The sequence below is a fragment of the Delphinapterus leucas genome, chromosome 1 (assembly GCF_059928025.1).
Source record: "Delphinapterus leucas isolate spDelLeu-1000000601 "Yukka" chromosome 1, BTC_Dleu_Yukka2, whole genome shotgun sequence".
Lineage (NCBI taxonomy): Eukaryota > Metazoa > Chordata > Mammalia > Artiodactyla > Monodontidae > Delphinapterus > Delphinapterus leucas.
Genome location: NC_143129.1, coordinates 174,726,008 through 174,745,752, shown reverse-complemented (window position 1 = coordinate 174,745,752; position 19,745 = coordinate 174,726,008). Strand labels below are relative to the sequence as shown.

The 19,745-nt window shown below is 42.4% G+C and overlaps 1 protein-coding gene across 6 annotated transcripts in view; it reads right to left on the bottom strand.

Moving 5' to 3' along the window:
• Positions 1-9,407: 9,407 nt before the first annotated feature.
• Positions 9,408-19,745, bottom strand: part of HP1BP3 (heterochromatin protein 1 binding protein 3) — a 34,883-nt gene continuing 24,545 nt past the window's right edge. For all 6 annotated transcript variants that reach the window (XM_022551827.2, XM_022551829.2, XM_022551830.2 and 3 more), the window contains 5 exons: positions 19,625-19,715; positions 14,796-14,955; positions 13,023-13,134; positions 11,662-11,775; positions 9,408-11,197 (listed from right to left, as the gene is read on the bottom strand). In XM_022551827.2, the coding sequence (XP_022407535.1) occupies positions 10,903-11,197; positions 11,662-11,775; positions 13,023-13,134; positions 14,796-14,955; positions 19,625-19,715 (772 nt within the window). In that variant the 3' untranslated portion in view covers positions 9,408-10,902. The remainder of the gene's footprint in view (positions 11,198-11,661; positions 11,776-13,022; positions 13,135-14,795; positions 14,956-19,624; positions 19,716-19,745) is intronic.

Sequence of the window (19,745 nt, the reverse complement as noted above, 5' to 3'; positions counted from 1 at the left end):
CCTCCACTGGCTTTGGCTCAGCAGCACAGAAGAGCCCCCTGCCCCCAGTACAACCCCTGGTGCCACCCCTACCTGCCTGTACCACAGGATGGGACAGATTGAACCATGCAGCCTAGGGTCAAGATCGTGGACTGTGGGGTCCCACAAGGTTGGCTGATGTAACCAACAAGTCACAACCTCTCAGACTCCATTTCCTCAACCATAAAGCGGGGTAGTAATAGCAGCTGCCTCCTGGAGTTGTTCATCTATCTGTTCCAGCTGAGAATATTTCCAAGCGCTATGTGCCAGGTGAACAAAACAAAGTCCCAGCCCTCACGGAGCACCCAAGCTGGGTTGGGAGGACGATACTAGAAATCAACATCTCAGGAGGGGCTTCCCTGGTGGCACAGTGGTTAAGAATCTGCCTGCCAATGCAGGGGACACGGGTTCGAGCACTGGTCCGGGAAGATTCCACATGCCACAGAGCAACAGCCAGTGCACCACAGCTACTGAGCCTGCGCTCTAGAGCCCGCGAGCCACAACTACTGGGCCCAAGTGCCACAATTACTGAAGCCCGCGCGCCTAGAGCCCGTGCTCCACAAGAGAAGGCACCGCAATGAGAAGTCTGCGCACCGCAAGGAAGAGTAGTCCCTGCTCACCGCAACGAGAGAAGAAAGCCCGCGCACAGAAACAAAGCCTGACGCAGCCAAAAAAATAAATAAATAAAATAAAAATTTAAAAACCCAAACATTTCAGGGGGCTTAAGTTACTTGGAGGAAAATACAGCAGGGTGAAGAAGATACGAGATGTGTGTGCGTGTGGGGTGGGAAAGGCGGTGCTATCAGTACAGGGCGGTCTCTCCGTACAGACGACATTAAGCGGAAAGTGCTGTTTTCAGGATTAAGTGGGGCCATACCACATACGGGGTAATCGCCCAGGCGGTACGGAGCGCTCCACAGCGTGGGTATTTATTCCTGGGGAGCGCTGCCAGGGCTTTCAGCTGACAGTCCCCGGCCGGCCCGGGACGGAGAAAGTCCTCGGACCGACGGAGGGGCGAGAGAGGCAGGACGCTGGCGGAGGGGCGGTGGAAGTGACGGATGGGGATGGGGATGGTGGAGGTGATGGATGATGACGGTGATGGGGAAGGGACAGAGGTGCTTCTCCCCATCCGAGAACCTCCCCCATCTCCGCGCCGGGGGACCGAGTCCCGCTCCTGCCGGTCACCCAGTCCCAGCCCCCGCCCGGCTCCCCGGCGCTCACTCACCGCGGCAGCCGCGTCTCAAGTCCCGTCCTGCAGCTCGGCGCTGCGACCCCCGCGCAGCCCCAAGCGTCTCCACCGCCCACCCGGGAGCCCGCCCCGCCCCTGCCGCCTCCCTCCCAGCGCCCCCCTCCCCGCGCGCCCCCCACGTGGCCGCGGGAACCAGCGCCCAGGTCACCTCGGCCCTCGCCCACCCAATCGGCGCCCGCGGGGCGGCTCCGCTCGGCCGCGCCGTCCAATCAGCGGCCGCGGGGGGCCCTGGCACCGCCCCCGCCGTCTCGCACCCGGGCGCTCCGCCTTAAAGGGAGGGAGGGCAGCTCCCTCCCGCCGAGGGCGTCTTTTCCCGGGTGAGGGACCTGAGTGCCTCGGGCCTAGCCGAAGGTTCCCCTCCCGCCCCCTAGCTAGCTCCTCTTCGTCCTGTCGGCGGCGGCTGCGGAGCTACTCCTCCGACAAGCTTCCCTGACAACCAGTGACTCCTCTACCTCCTGAAGAGCCCTCGCCACTCCTGCCCGTCATCCTACTCCTCTTACTAGAGTGCGAGCAGCCTCGGCCCTTGAAGGGCCTCCATCCCCAGTGCGCAGGACAGCCTGGCCCGCAGGAGGCCTTCAGGGATTGTCTTGATGAGTGAATGAATGCGCGCAGGGCCCGGCCTCTGAGGAACTCGGCCAGTCTCTCCCTTCCTTCCTTCAGCCCCAGAGGGGTGGGGATGTGGCGCATCCCTTTCCTCGCCCTCTTCCCGCCGGCCGTTCTGAGCCTTTCTTGTAAGAGAGTTAACTGAGCCTGCCCAGCCCGCTCGAGAAATCTCCGCACAAACGTTATCACTTATCACTGCACGGGGCCGTGACCATGTCCTTCGGGTTACACGGAAATGCACTGAGATGGGGGAAAACTGGTGAGCAAATCCAGCCCAGGGTGTCAGCCACAGCTTGGAGATGGAGAGCGCTTTTGTTCCCAAAGGGCCCAGAACCTTGTAGGTGCACCCCCACAGGTGGGCACCCTGACAGAGGTAGGCGGGCACAGCAGAGGTCTGAGGGCCTCAGGGGAGTTGGGAAGGAGGCACGTGTGAGCCATGCTGGCCTGCGGGGCATCGCTTTGTCTCCCCAGAGCACCTGGATGCCCTTCCAAGAGGCCGCAGTGAGGTGTAATGCCTCGAGGCTTGGTCCCAAATCTGGGCACTTCCTCTGACTAGGTGTGGGACGTTGGGCAAGCACCTTAATCCTCCAGCGCCTCATCTGGAAGCGTTACTAACACCTGAATCATAGGGACGTGCGGGTTCCCACGAGTTAGTGTGGGCACAGTGCTCGGCACAGTGCCTGACCCACGGTAAGTGAAGTGCTCAGTGGATATTCGCTGCTGTTAGACTTTGCTGTTTTTCTTGAGTTTCTTTTATGCATTATTGAATGGCAAGTGTTTGCTGAGTTCGCACGCTGGGTCCTCTGGAAAACCCTTCACCGAGGCCACGGGACAACCCTGAGTCCACTGATGAGAAGGATCGATTGATTTACAACTTGGCCCTGCTTTCCGAAAATCCCAATTTATGAAACTCAGGGTACACAAAGGATGAAGGGTTAATTCTTACTAGCTTTCCTAAAAAGCATGTAAATTTTAAATAGAGGACTTGCCAATTACTAGACCACAGTCCCCATTTTGAGACTCTTTGGAGAAAACAACACAAGCCACAACAGAATTAACTACTGGCTCTAATGAGTTCCTGAAGCACACAATTCATCCTGATGCCTATAATTTTAAAAATAGCAACAGGAATTTGTTTCAGGTCAAAATGAAAAAGGACCAAGGAATTAAATTCAGATGGTGAAACCATTAAAACCAGAGGGAGAATTTTGCCTTCTAAATCTTTCTCAGGAGAAAGGGACAGAGGGTGAAGATCTGAGTGGCAGGCACTGTGCTAGATCCCCGGGATACAGAAATTTACAACAGAACACCACAAAAACCAGACCTGGGAAGATACATGTGTGGAAAATGTACGTGACATTGACTCCTGACTTTGTGACCACCAAGGATCCTCTTCTTATTGGTCTTCACCAATACACTCACTCAGGAACATGATGTTTCAAAACCAAATGGATTTATACATTTGAAGTTCATTTCTTCATTTTTATTCGTGTACCAGAGTAATGTAACCACCTGTCTGAGCTCGGGTTACCAAACTCAGTGGACCTAATTCCACCAAAAGCACAGAAACTCTGAGCTTCTACCATGCATGTAGCCTTAGTAAATGTACAATAGATGTACAAGCTCAGAGGTTTGCACCAAGGGAAACAAACTTCAGTGGGAGTCAGCCATCTCCTGGGTGAGCCAAGCTAGTTCGGCTCAGGGCTGCAGCATGAAACGGCCACCACCGCAACATCATCTGCCCCCACATATCTCATCCTACATTCCTGACAGCTCTTGGGAGCCATCAGGTATAGAACCTCAACCACTGCATTAATGACTCACTTTTGCTGGAAGACCAGAGAAATCATCTCTATTAAGCAGGAGAAGGAATGACAAGGCAAGCTACGGTGGTAGGGTCGTGATCCCTGAACAGGTGAGGGCGCATGGCCCTGTCATGGCATTTCCTGATGAGTCAGTGACAGTGACTAAACCATACATGTGTGATCTTGCTATCACAATCTTCCCTTTTCACTAGAAACCCCAGAATCTGGTACTGGACTTGCCAGCTGATGAATGTTGAGTGGGAAGTAACATCACATCCTTTCCAAGCCCGTCTCCAACAAGAGGACTGAAACTGGAGCCAAGATGGTGAGCTTGGAACAGGCCTCAGCACAGCATCTCATACGCATCTGGCTTTTACAGCGCACGTTTCTATGTTTCCTCAGCAATACCTTCCCATGTTGGTAGCTACTTTCAACCTTGAGCACCATGGTTTCCTTCCCTCGGGTGTGTCCTAATGGCCATCCCTGCAACTTACCCCCCTCCCCCCAACGTCTTGCACACCCCCTCAAGTAAGTGACCTAGAACAGAATTTTTTTTTTTTTTTAATTCTAAGATATGTTATGGGCTGAATTGTGTCCTTTCTCCCCAAATTAATATGTTGGAGTCCTAAGACCTAGTACCTCAGAGCATGACTGTATTTAGAGATAGGGTCTGTAAAGAGGTAATTACATTAAAGTGAGGTTATTAGGGTGGGCACTGATCCTATATGACTGGTATGCTTATAAGAAGAGGAAATTTGGACACAGACACACAGAAGGAAGATAAGGTGCCTGCAGGGAGAAGACAGCCAACCACAAGCCAAGGAGAGGGGCCGGGAGCAGATCCTTCCCTCCGCCCTCGGAAGGCGCTAACCTTACTGACACCTTTATCTTGGACTTCTAGACTCCAGAACTGAGAAAATAAATTGCTGTTATTCAAGCGCCCTGGTCTGTGGTATTTTGTTATGGGCCAAGGAGACAAATACAGTGATTAAAATAAGATTCCTTTTCATTCATTCACAAAGCAGACCAGGCCACAACATTCTACAGCCAGATTCTCTCTCTTTCTGGTGTTTTCCGGGTGGCAGGAAGTGTGGAGGTTACAGGATCAGAGAAGTGTTACCTAATCTAGTTCGACTCTCTCTCGTTTCCAGTTGAGAACCAGAAGGTTCTGTGGCTTGCCTGAAGTTTCAGTCTTAGTTCCAAAGGGGCACAGAATGCAGGCCACCAGGGAAGCCCTAACAGAATTTTTTTCTTCCAGTTAGCAGATTTTTAAACCACTAGGAGCTTACTTGTTAAAAGATGAGCAGGGGTCTTCCCTGGTGGCGCAGTGGTTGAGAGTCCGCCTGCCGATGCAGGGGACACGGGTTCGTGCCCCGGTCCGGGAGGATCCCACATGCCGCGGAGCGGCTGGGCCCGTGAGGCATGGCCGCTGAGCCTGCGCGTCCGGAGCCTGTGCTCTGCAACGGACAACCCAAGAACTGTGGATTTGAACCCCTTTATTTTACAGATGAGGAAATCAAGGCTCAGGGAGATTGTCTTAGCCAAGGTCACATAGCTGGTAAGTGATACAGGCCCCAAAGACCACTGTGCAAGATCACAGCTAAAGATGTTATTAGTATGCTGGGCTGAGTCATATACTCTAACCAGAAGTCAATCTCAATTTGGAATTAGTGAAAATGTCTTATTCTACATACCAGCGAATTTAAGTTACAACGTAAGGATTTAGGTTTGACATGAGAAGAATTTCATCAGAGTAAAAGTTCTTAAACAGTAAAATGGACGAGCAAGGATGTTGTGCAACTCTGGGTTTTAGGAAAAAGAATTATCTGTTGGAATTGGGCAAACAAAGCAGACAGAGATGGTAGGAGAGACCGGATGACTAAGGTTTCTTTCAGGATCAAGGGCAAGGATTTCTATTATGCCAGTTCATGATTACTAAGCCGGTATGATATACAAAAAATTCAGTTGTCAGACAATCCCCGTTCTGGAATTTCTCTTGGTAGGCCTCATGGAATGCAAGTTTACAGTCTGTATGGTAGGCCTCATGGAACGCAAGTTTACAGTCTGTAAAGGGTAAGAGCGCTGCTCAGTTAGCAACATAAAGTTCTGATAGAAGCTGTGACCCCTGGAGGGAAAGTGCTCACAACTGTCAGCATCCTGTGAGCTCAAAGAATTTGCCTGGAGTAAGTAAACTGTGAGAGGACCAGAAAGTGTCCCGGCTAGGATTTGAGAGCGATCAAGTGCCTGCATAGTGTCCTAAAAGAAAAACAAACAAAAGACTACCTTAGGGCAGCCTAGCTAACATTTTCCAGTAATCCAAGATCTAATTTTAATAGTTCTTACCAAACTTAAGACAAAAGTCACACTGACTCCTAATTAGCAAATTTAATAATTTAATCTCATTTCCAAATCCTCTGCACTCTTAAATCCTTTCTTTTCCATGAATAGAACATAGAGTCATTGTGCTGTAAGATAAAGGGAGAATTCAGAAGCCTGAAAAATTGTCAAGGGGAGACAATGGAGCAGAGCAGCTAGAGATGGCTCTGCATTCAGAGTGCCTGGGTTTAATTCTGTCTTTGCCACTTACTGTGTCCCGAGGCAAGTTTCTCAGCCTCACTCTGTGCCTGAGTTTTCCCTCCTGTAAAATGGGAATAATAAACAATGACCATTTCATAGGGTTGCTAGGGTTAAACAAGGCTAATGTATGTACAGAGCCTGTCACATAGAAAAAATTCATTTAGTGTTAGCTATTATTGTCACTATTATTATTTAAGTAATAAGTCAAACTAATAACTACGCTTTGTCAAACATATTCAAGGCCCCCTAGAGAAAGAACTCTTCTCTAATAAACAAAGATTTAACAGCAAATGGTGTAAATTCTACATTTACATACAATATCAAGAGTTGCAATTTGTGTGTGTGGGGGGGGGCGGGCTGAGCTGCGGGCATGTGGGATCTTAGTTCCCAGACCAGGGATCGAACCTGCACCCTTGTAGTGAAAGTGCGGAGTCTTAACGACTGGACCGCCATGGAAGTCCCACGAGTTGCAATTTTTGAGGAAAACAGCTTGGGAACATACCTTTAGAAACCTCCTTTGACATACCTGTTGTTGACAAAACAAATTAGAAGCAGTTAAAACTAAGCTAATGAATTTAAACAAAGGTAGAAAATTACTCCAACAGAAAAAAAACAGGCTTCAAAGTTAAGAATCTTGTGGAAATTATAGAAAGAATACAGTAATAAAGATGGTAGAGGGGCTTCCCTGGTGGCGCAGTGGTTCAGAATCTGCCTGCCAATGCAGGGAGCACGGGTTCGAGCCCTGGTCTGGGAAGATCCCACATGCCGCGGAGCAACTAGCCCCGTGAGCCACAATTACTGAGCCTGCGCATCTGAAGCCTGTGCTCCACAAGAGAGGCCGCGATAGTGAGAGGCCCGCGCACCGCGATGAGGAGCGGCCTCCGCTTGCCGCAACTAGAGAAAGCCCTTGCACAGAAACAAAGACCCAACACAGCCATAAATAAATAAAAAAATAAAAATAAAAAAAAAGATGGTAGAGATTAGTTTCTTAAAAAAGGAAAACTCAGCACAGCTGAGGGATGCCGTTTAGCATCTCCTGGCTTCCAAGCACGTGTTCATCAAGGAGTTTCTAAGCCAAGAGCTTCAACAGTTCTAGCTCTTCAGCTTCAGCTCTGCAGAACTGAGTGACCATCTGTTTTAGAACAAAAATGCAAAGCAACTCTACACGCTGGAAAGTAATGTCAGTCAGAACCTCTGACTGGGGGAAACAGTTTAATAATGGTCTTTATCCAATTAAGAATAGACTTTCTCTTCATGGATAAGATTAGAACTTTTGCTTAACCCAAAGAACTGTGATTTATCAGGTTCCAAAGATGAGAAACTTCAACTATAATCCTAAATTTTTGGATTAAGGTTTTAGTTGGCTAAGTACAGCAGTTCACGTGTAAGGCTGGCTTAACCTCTTTCTCCTGACACATCAGGATGGCAAGGGAATCTCGGCCCGAGCAAGAATAACTTCTTAGGTTCTTTAAAGTAGGCATAAGGGGACTTCCCTGGTGGCACGGTGGTTAAGAATCTGCCTGCCAATGCAGGGGACAAGGGTTCGATCCCTGGTCCAGGAAGATCCCACATGCCACGGAGCAACTAAGCCTGTACACCACAATTACTGAGCCTATGCTCTAGAGCCCGTGAGCCACAACTACTGAGCCCACATGCCACAACTACTGAAGCCCGTGCGCCTAGAGCCCATGCTCCGCAACGAGAAGCCACTGCAATGAGAAGCCCGCACAACACAATGAAGAGTAGCCCCTGCTCACCACAACTAGAGAAAGCCCGTGCACAGCAACGAAGACCCAAAGCAGCCAAAAATAAATAAATTTAAAAAAAAATTAAAAAATAAAGTAGGTGTAAGGATAGGTTAGCAAGCCTATCCTGGGGCTGACAAAATTTTATAAAAGAGCAACAATGGAAAAAACATCAAAGGTATTAGTATATTACCTAGCTCTTGTTTCCAAGTAATTTTCCTGTTAGTTATAGACAATAGACATGACTGGACCAGGTCTCCTTTAGTTAAATCTGCGTGGATGGTTAGGATAGATTTCGGTGTTGAATGCTTTTGTCACATTACTAAGGAAAGGACTCCACCCTTCCTGCAATGGTATATCTCTTCTTTCTCATTTGAGCTTTAAGAAGCCAACAATCTCTCTCCCAGCACTTTGTGAGATTCATTTATCAAAGGCAGTTTGTAGGTGGTTTAAGGACATATGAAACACTGTAGCTGAGCTCACTAAAAGCCACTAACAGAGAGTACTGAAGCCACTGATCCACACGAATAATTGCTGAGTTATCTTTTGCGTTTGCTGTTTTCCTTTCTGTAACATGGAAGTAAAAATTGTGTTCTGCTCCTTGAGAATGGCTGGAAGGGAAATAACCCAAACATCTTTTTGTCTCAACGTCAGGAAGGTGCATGTCTTTGACAAGCTGGGGATTTTCCCTGCAAGAGTGCAATGGCCCTCTTGTCTTTTCCCATGCTGAAAGCAAGGACAGTTTTGTCCTTACCTGAATTCTGTGAATTTAACAGAGTGTCAGGGTAGGAAGGGACCTTAAATGATCTAAGTGTCTCACTCTATGGTGGAGTACCTGATATACAACATAGCCACCAGGTGACTGTTCAGGCCTTCTTTTTAAAATAAAACAATATCATAAAACACAGAAACCAACCAAAATCCTCCCACTTTTGATTCCAGAAGAGTATTCTTAGCACAGGTTCCTAACAGCTGTACTCTTAAGAATTATCACCTGCTAAACAACATGACAGAGAATTAGAACTACTTTTAGAATTAGGTCTCTAGGGTTTATCAATTCTTTTCCAGTGCTGTATTTTTCTAGTCCAAGGACATGTGTAGACATTAATCATGAAAAACTGGAATTTATGATCTTGAAAACAAGGACCTTAATAAAATACAAAATTTTTAAAAATCTCTTATGCATTAAATAATCAGGTTCAATGTAGTTAGAAACATTTACCATCCATATAAAAATTCAAAAAGCAAATAAACTGGGGCTTGTATTTAAACAGAAAATGGATGGTGGCTAATGCAAGGAGTGGAGTGGAAAAGACTCAAAGTAAGTGTAACACTTATGGCTACTTCAGAGGATAAGGAAAGGCTACTTCCAGGATACTGGAAACTTTTAAATATAAGCTACAGTTCAGCAGCTTTTAAAATTTCATGTTTATTCATATTTTTCAAAATATATGTACATAAAAAAAGGAAGATTTACAACAGGAAAGATTGCCTTACATGCAACACAAATTCCAATAAACTCATGATGGGATCACACATTGATTATGGATCTAATTCAAGCCAATCTTCTCAAGTCCAATTCCCAGCCACACTTCAGGCTGCAGATGGGATCCCAGGAGACAATGCAAATGGAATGAATTAAACAAACATCTTTCGCCTCTGGCAGCACTCAAGGGGCCAGAAGATGTACACCAAAAAGTTTAAGACAATTAAAATGTCAAGTGCCACAGGGAAGATAAATGATAACCAGAAATCAATATTTCTTAGAAAGCTAGTGCTATTTAACACAACTTCACAATACTAAAACAAATACAAATAAAAAGGGTTAGGTAGTCGGGCTTCATTTGTTTTTTCTTTTCTCTTTTTAAGTAACTCAAAAAGGAAGCCACTTGCTTGTTATCAAAAGTGCTATGGAAAGAAAGGGGGGGAAAAACCCACAGTTTATTTTAGCAAATTGTATGTTTTTCCACTTAACAATTCTACATTAGTAATGGTATAACTCTCCAATATTTCCTTATAAAAAAGGCAAAGAGGAAGTGACAACTTATGCTCCAAATATTAAAAAATATATTTAAACATTTGATCAAGAAGATTTTATATGTTTTGATTTTTGGTAACACAGGTGACGCCAGAAATCACAAATTCACTATGTTCCTATTATTTCCCCTTCCGTCAAAAAACAAGTGGTGGAGAGATCTTGTGCTTGCTTTTGAGGGAATGCAATGCCCAGGGGTCAATGAAAAATACCTAGAAATTGATCAATGTGAAAAGGGGCCCAAAGGAGTCGTGCATCTTCAGAATTGAATGAGATCATAATGTTTTTGGCCTATTTCCAAAGCTAAGACATCTCTGTGTTTATAGTTGGAGAGAAGGGGCTAGTGGAGTGGTTTTATAAATAAGATTAGTTATTATAGCTATAATTGAAGTCTCCAGGCAGGAGGCGTTATGATTCAGTCAGTGCTATACTGCCTCCTTTTTACTTCCAGCACCTGACTAGCATCCCATTCTTGATGCTTTCTAACAAATATAAAAATCTTCGCAACTGATAAAACTGGAAGAAAAAAAAAAAAAAAAAAAAAAAGCCAAAGCTGACCATAAAAAAAGAAAGAGGCTTGGGGTGGGGGGAGAAAAAAGAACAAGTATAGATTATACAGTTCGGGGAAGTCCAGAATTATCGCAGAAATTAAAATGACTGGGAGGGAGGGTGCGGGGGGAGGGGCAGGCACCAAGAAGAGCACCTAAAGCTAACAAATGGCTAAACTGGTTTATTTATATTCCCTCCCCATAATGTTCATAGGGGAGGAAAAAAATGTAATTTTAAAAGCATCGAACTAAAACAAATGCACACTGACCTTAGAAAATAAGATTTTGAATTTCATCATGATACCCTTTTTTCCTATAAAATTTACTTTTTTGCTTTGAAAGATTTCTTCATGGTGGATTTGCCCTTGCCAGGCAATTTCACTTCCTTTCTCACACTGGCTGCAGGCTTCTTTGAAGAGCTACCACTAGGTTTTTTGATGACTGGGGGTGAGGGTCTGGCTTTCTTGGCAGGAGTTTTGGCCTTAGGAGGGGCTTTCTTGGGCAGGGGCCTAGCTTTCCCTCGCTGGGCAGCTGGGACTTTAGGTGCAGGCTTGGACCCTCTCTGCTTCATGGATGCCGCCTTCCCTGGCGACTTGGCTGGGGTTTTCTTCTGCAACCTGTGAGAAACAAAGAGCAAAGGCAATTACTTAGTACTTGAGAGATTCACTTCACCAGGATGACCAGATACTTTGCCAAAAAAGAAATAGCAAAGGTAGAAGTCACCTAGGTTAAGAAGAGGAACGTGGGTTATTACTTTTTACCTAAAGGCTTTACTAAAATTGTATAAAAACTCAACCAATTCCTGAAGTCTACACATAATTCCATGTTTTTCCTAGAAAAATATGGAATTCTTTTTCTTCAAATAACCAAACTATGGACACACACACACAGGTTTGACCAAAGAGTTATTACATATTCACAGTGTTTCACAAGTTTAGAGCCTCTAAATGCTCAAGAACAAGACAAATTCAAATGTTACACAAAGAATCTGAGAAGGATCCTGAACTGTTAACACACTTTTCACAGTCTCTCCTAGTGCTATCATTTTCAGCTCTAAGAAGGGTTTTCCACACGTCCCCACCTTCTCTTAGGGGGTGGCTCTTCATCCTCAGAGTCCTCCTCTGATGACTCATCTTCATGTTCATCCTCATCTTTAGAATCATCTGGCTCTTTCTTTGGAAACAGAACTCCTGGGCTAGGAAGAAAAAAAAAGGTAAAGAGAAGTCCCATCAGGACAAGGAAAAGAATGTGAACCTAGATATGCTCTTCCCTGGACATAACCCACTTCCTCCCACCCTCCCCAATTATGTCAAGTTAGGTTACAAATATCAGGTACAATTTAACCTATTTTGAACAAACATATGAAGTTATGACAAATCTATAAAAGTCCCAGACCATACCCCATTCCCGTCCTCCCTCCATTTAATAAAACTGATACTTCCATCATTTAGTTAGTAAACAATTATTTAAGCTCCTGACATGTGTTTGGCACTGTTATCAGCCACTGAATATATAGCAGTGAATGGTCTATACAGCGGTGAACAGCCTACACAGCAGTATATATTTTCTGCCTTTACGATACTGGCAAAAGACCTCAAAAGTGTCATAAAGCCTGAATCTCTTCAAAGTTTTTGAGAAACTCAGCAAGGATATTCTAAATTTTCTTTGTCCTTAATGGTAGAAAACTTGATCCCACTGATTAATAAGTCCTTAAATTATAACACTGTATGTGCATGATTTTAAGAATATTTAAACATTTGAGAAACTCAAATAATATACATTCAATCAAGTAACACTTATGTTTATGCACAAAGAACAATGTAAGAAAGCTACACTATACTGCTGAAATAGGTTTTAGTGGTACATGTCATGGCACTTTATTAGAAACGAAAAGTGTAAGAAGGTGAAAGCATGGGTACACAGAAAAATGCTTGGTCCATAGGAGGTGCTCAATACATTTTTCTTGGTTAAATGAATAAATATGTACAAGAGACAAGTTTTCAAATAAATAGCCCTGTCTCTACAGTGTGAAGAGGCAGATTAGGAATCTCAGAAGTAGCCAGTGCTCTCCCTACTTGGTGCTGGACCATTAAAACATATATAATCCTCTAATAATCTTCCCGTCATTACCATGTACTTTATTCTTTATTAGAAGGAATGAACATCTAAATGACTGGCCAAGAATCTCAAAGAAAATTCAACGCTTGATTTCAGGAATACGCGCCTAACAGTAAGTTCCAGCAGGATAGCCCCAATCCCCCTGTTCTTATATGAAAACCTTCAGCTCTAAAACAATACTGCCTTAAGTAGTCTTTATTTTCAAGTATATTCAGTTCAGTATAACAATAATAAGGGCAAAATAAGTTAAGCCAAACCTGTAATCTGGAGTCAGATTTTAAATTTGCAATGACCAATACTTCACATTATGGGCTAGGTGCTTACCTGGGGTAATAGGGAAAACAGAGCTGGAAGGTGCCACTGAATCCTTTACCAGAGATCTGTTCCATCCACCCATTCTTTTCGCATCTCTGTAGGGTTTTCTTCAGCAAATGCACTGAACAATAAATTCAGAAATGAAGAAAGTACTTATTCATTCAGATTTGATAACTCCCTCAACCACAATCAGTTATACCTCAATTTATTGTCCCGACATGTGCTAAGTGAATCCCTTGTGGTCACAGGGATTTTTAACTAATTCACTAAATTATTATTAAGTGTCCATAAATTTGTAAAGAGTTAAATTATAATGGGAAGAGACTTTACAGACCATTGTGTCCAATTCCTCATTGCACAGAAAGTGGAATAGTAGCCAAGGGTGGCTAATGACTTGCCCTACAGTCGTACATAAATGGTTAATAGCCAACTTAAAACTCAATCTCTCATTTCTATTCATTCGAACATCTACTGAGTGCCTGTAAGTACTGATAAGCATTTAGAAGGATATCTATAAAGAGAAAACCAATTTCTCAAGAATCAGCAAACAGTAACAAAACACTATCATGGCTCCCAAAGGCCTCACCAGTTCTCATCTTTCATATAAAAACACATGAAAATACATTTTATAGTGATTCAGTGTCCAGATAAATAGCTGCCACAATTATTAGTGACACTGGAAAGGTTAATAACCAAACTCATCTTCTCTTACAACACTTGGTCACAAGAGAAAACCATAGAATAATCTACAGGGTCAATATGCACAATTAAACACAGTATATATCTTAAGTAAAGAAAGAGAAAAAACAGCCATACCAGGGCTTCCCTGGTGCCGCAGTGGTTAAGAATCCACCTGCCAATGCAGGGGACACAGGTTTGAGTCCTGGTCCAGGAAGATCCCACATGCCGTGGAGCAACTAAGCCCGTGCACCACACCACCACAACTACTAAGCCTGTGCTCTAGAGCCCGCGAGCCACAACTACTGAAGCCCGCACGCTTAGAGCCCATGCCCCGCAACGAGAGAAGTCACCGCAATGAGAAGCCCACGCACCGCAACCAAGAGCAGCCCCTGCTCGCTGCAACTAGAGAAAGCCTGCGTGCAGCAACAAAGACCCAATGCAGCCAAAAATAAATAAATTTATTTTTAAAAAAAAGACTTCAAAATTAGCTTTTCATCTAAAACAATATATTCTAGTTTGTATCTTCTGTTGCTTAATTTTCATATTCCTCACCCTACATCATTGTGCCTACTCTCATAGTTCACTGAGAAAATATACACTCTCACTAATCTGTATGTGATAATGCTGCTAAGGCAAGGTTTCTAATCTCAAACCACCACCTGACAGGGTAAATATACTTTACTGAAAAAAAGTATTTTCTGTTTAGGGCTTAAGTCAATAAGAAATAACCTAAGTGGTAAGTATTTTGAAACAATGGCTTGGTTTCAGGGTGATATTAGATGTTCTGGTAAACATTCAGAAGTAGGTGAAAAGATACTATACTTGAGAGGTGTTTCGAACCTAGAAATTTGTCTCTATTATAATAAAAATAAATATCAGAAAAATATAGCAAAGTAAAATCAAATTCTGATCCTCAGCAGACACTGTAAATCAAGGATAAGTCTTGATTCTTTTTTTGTAAATAATAAAGTTTGTAAAGTTGTTCCCTCTTGGTTTTCAGTCAGTAGTTAGTGCTTTTTCATTAACAGCATGATCTCTAGGGATCCTTTCACAAGACAATCCCCTGGATCCCCGTTAAATGTGCTCAAGCCTGAGTCTTACTTTGATAGTTGGAATTGGTCCCTGGGTGGTTCTCCAGGACATACTTCTTCAGAGCAGTGGTGGAGCAGGTCTTCGGCTCATTCATGGCAGCAATTGCAGACAAGATGGCATATTCCATCAGGCTTCCACCAAGCAGGGGTTTCTCCCCTGATTTCTTCAGCTGTTTTCCAAGGAGGAAGAGAAAAGCATCAAGACAACACTCTCCCAAAGCAGGTCAAGACAAGACTCCTCTGCACCAGGTGGGTCGGAGTTCCTGCATTAGCACAGATATGTTTTACAATAAATTGTCAGGTTAGGGACTTTCTCTTCCCACTCTTCAGGTATTCAACCTAACTGAGGAGTCCCAACCCTCCTAGGGACATTTTCTCCTTCTATCCACCCCTCCATCCAACTGAAAATAGCAAAAGCCAACCTAACCCAAAGAGGGTGACAGCTCTACTCCAATAAGGAGGTTAACTTGTTATGACCCCAATAAATTAACACTTTTGAGAATACTTCCTTTTTTTCTGAATCTGAAAAACAGAGTATTTATAAAAATCATAAATAGCCTTTTTAATCCTGTAAGGAAAATGGCAACGGAAAAGTTTGATAAATATTTAGGGTATCATACAAAAGAAAATTATATAACATACTTCAAGGACAAAAGGCTGGGGAACAAAGGTTAGCACCAATAAGCAAAAAGGTTAAAGGACAAACTGAGGTATGGTCTACAATAGTGAGTCTCAAAAGAAAGGTCCACAAACCCCCTGGGGTTCCTGAGATCCCTTCAGAGGATCTGCAAGGTTAAAACTATTTTCATAATAATACTAAGATATGATTTGCCTTTTTCACTGTGATGACATTTGCACTAATGGTGGAAAAACAATGATGGGTAAAACCGCTGCTACCTGTGGAGGCACAGAAATGTACCAGTAGTTACTGCATTCTTTACTGCTATACGCTTATGGTTAAACGAAAAAAAACAAAAAACAAAAAAAACCCAGTTTCACTTAGGAATGTCCTTGATATAAAAATGATTTTATTAAATCTCAACTCCAATGCATGTCTTTTTGATACTTTGATGGGGCAAAGTGAGAAGAATTTATAAAGCATGTCAGCTGCATCTGGAGGGATGGTGGTAGTCTCAAGGAAAAGCACCTAGTGATTGAGTTGTGAGCTGAAATTAGCTGCATTTTTCATGGAATATCCTTTTTATTTGAAGGAACAATTAACAGATAAACTATGGTTAATCAGACTTGGGTATCTGGTAGTCATTTTCTTGAAAATGAATTAAGTGAGCCCGTCATATCAAGGAAAACAACTAAGAGTATTTGTTGCCAATGATAAGTTCAACTTTTCAAGAGAAAATTTAAATTGTGGAAAACTTGTATCTACCATCATGAGCACAATAATTTCCCAATACTTAAACGCTGTTCTGATGAGATCAGTGGGTGATATTAATGAATATGATTTTTGTTACTGTTGGATGAAATGTGCCAATATTTTAAAAACTGCATAATTCAATGAACTACTATTCTTCAAATGACCAAGTGATAAAATTATGGTTAAAAGATACACTCAAAGTTCAAGACAGACCAAAGGATTTTAAGGTAACAGAGTACAACAAGTTCACTGATAAGGTTTCAGGTTCCACATGGCACCTTTAACATACTTTAATACCACAAAATCAATGAATGTAATATCGTATTAACAGAATAAAGGACAAAAGCCATATGATCATCTCAAGAGTTTTAGAAAAGGCATTTGACAAATCCAACAGCCATTCATAATAAAGTTCCAACAAACCAGTAAGGGAAGAGAACTTTCTCAATCTGATAATAGGCATCTATGAAAAACCCACAGTTTTAACGGTGAAAGAATGAATGTTTTCCCTTTAAGATGGGTAGAAAGACGAAGACATCTACTCTCATCACTGCACTGGAGGTTCTATCCAGTGCAATCAGGCATGGAGGAAAAAAAAAAAAAAAGACATCCAGATTGGAAAGGAAGAAGTAAAATGGTCTATTTGCAGATGACATTATCCTGTATGTAGAAAATCCTAGGGAATCCACCCCAAAATCCCAAGGAACCCACAAAAAAACTCTAGAACTGGGCTTCCCTGGTGGCACAGTGGTTAAGAATCTGCCTGCTAATGCAGGGGTCACGGGTTCGAGCCCTGGTCCAGGAGGATCCCACATGCCGCGGAGCAACTAAGCCCGTGCACCACAACTACTGAAGCCCGTGCGCCTAGAGCCCGTGCTCCACAACAAGAGAAGCCACCCCAATGAGAAGCCTGTGCACCACAAAGAGGAGTAGCCCCCGTTCACCATAACTAGAGAAAGTCCGCATGCAGCAATGAAGCCGCAAAGCAGTCAAAAATAAAATAAAAGTTAAAAAAAAATTTATAGAAAAAAACACTCTAGAACTAGTAAATGAGTTCAGCAAGTTGCAGGATACAAGATCAAAAGACAAACCAACTGTATTTCTATAGGCTAGCAATGAGCAATCTGAAAATGAAAATAAGAAAATTCCATTCACAATAGCATGGAAAAAGAGTAAAATATTTAGGAATAAATTTAACAAAAGAAATATAAGAACTGTACACTGAAAACTACAAAACACTGCTGAGAGAAGTTAAAGATCTAAATAAATGAAGAGACAGTGAATGTCCATGGATAGGAAAACTCAACATTGTAAAGACAGTGATTCTTCCCAAATTGATCTATAGGCTCAATGCAATCTCTACCAAAATCCTAGCTGGATTTTTTGTGAAAATTGATAAGTGAATCCTAAAATTCACACGGAAATGCACAAGATCCAGAATAGTCAAAATACTTTTGAAAAAGAAAAAGTCGAGGACTTATATTTCCCAACTTCAAAACTTACTACAAAGCTACAGTCATCAAGACAGTGTGATCGTGGCATGAATCCAGAAATAAACCCTTACACTCATGGTCAATTAAGTTTTGATAAAGGTACGAAGGCAATTCAGTGAGAAAGGGACAGTCTTTTCAATAAATGGTTTTGGGACAATTGGATGCCCACATGCAAAAACATGAATTTATAACCCCTACCTCACACCATAAACAAAACAACTCAAAACGGATCACAGACCTAAATGTAAGAGCTAAAGCCATAAAACTCTTAAAAGAAATATAGGAGTAAATCTTCCTGATCTTAAGCTAGGCAATAATTTATTAGATATGTCACCAATAATACAAGCAATTAAAAAAAATGATAAACTGGACTTCATCCAAATTAAACACTTGTGCTTCAAAAGGCACCATTAAGAAAGTGAAAGCATGGGTTTAGGAGAAAATATTTGCAAATCGTATATCTGATGAGGAACTTGTATCTAGTTATATAACTCATAACTCAATAATAAAACAAATAGCTCAATTTTAAAAACAGACCAAGGATCTAAATAGACATTTACCGAAGAAGATAAATAAATGTCCATTAAGCACATGAAAAAATGGTCAACATCAGTAGTCTTAGGGGAATGCCAAACAAAACCATGAGACACCACTTTGTATTCACTAGTATGGCTATAATTTTAAAAAGACAATAAACGTGTTGGCAAAGATAAGGAGAAACTGGAACCCTTATACATACATTGTTGGTGGGAATGCAAAATGATGCAGCCACTTGGGCAGTTTCTTAAAACAAATTTACCATATAGTCCAGGCAGTCCACACGCCTACTTATATACCCGAGGGAAATAAAAATGTATATCCACACAAAGATTTGGACATAAATGTTCACAGGCAACATTAACCATAATAGCTAAAAAGTGGAAATAACCCAACTTGTGAATGGATAAACAAAGTGTGTCAGATCCATACAGTGGAATACTATTTGGCAATAAAAGGAATGAAGTACTGATTCATGCTGCAACATGGATAAACCTAAAAAAACATTATGCTAAGTGAAAGACGTCAGACACAAAAGACCACATAATGTATGATTTTACCCACATGAAATATGTAAAAAGGCAAATCTATACAGAGAAAAAATAGATCAACAGGTTGGATGGGGATGGGAACAGGGAGTGATGCAAACGGGCCCAAGAGATCTTTTTCGGGTGATGGAAATGCTCTAAAATTGGACGGTGGTGATGGTTATACAACACTGTAAATTTACTAAGAATCACTGAATTATACATCATAACATAAAATGGTTGTATCTTATGGTGTATAAATCATACTTCAATAAAGCTATTACAAAATACTATCATTTGTTGACTTTTGGTTTACTATCAAAGAATAGTATCAACCTCTACCTGAAAATTATCTTAAAATACTCCACATTGATCTAACTGTGCTCCTGTGTGAGCTGGATTCTCTTCATAGATGTAACCCAAAATACATTAAAACAGATACCAGCTGTCTTCTATTAAGCTAGACAGTAAAGACACTTGTAAAAACGTAATAAATAGTAACCCTCTTCTCATTAAAATTTTTTTTATTTTGGGAAATACAGGGGTTTTTTTTGGTCGTGCCACGTGGCATATGCAGAATCTTAGTTCCCTGACCAGGGATCAAACCCGTATCCCCTGCATTGGGAGCACAGAGGCTTAACCACTGGACCTCCAGGGAAGTCCCATGGGAAATACAGTTTTCATAAAAAGTGTTATGTATGTTACATGCAATGGGTTTATTATTTTTTTAATGAATTAATATTTAAAATTTTCCTCAGTTGTGATTTCTAATATGGTAAATATTTATATGCATAACCCACATAAACAAAACCTCTTGGGGCCCTCAATACATTTTTGGAGTATAAGGAGGTCCTGAAACCACAACTTTTGAAAACTACTTCTCTACAACCAAGCCTTTTTAGCCTCTAACCTGGAATGTCCCAGAAGCACCTTTGCCAGTTATTTGTTCTAACTGGCCTCTCTCTACTGCTCTCTGCAGAGCATTCTTCAACAGCTGAGGCCTGCAGAGAAAACATAAAATAACAATAAAT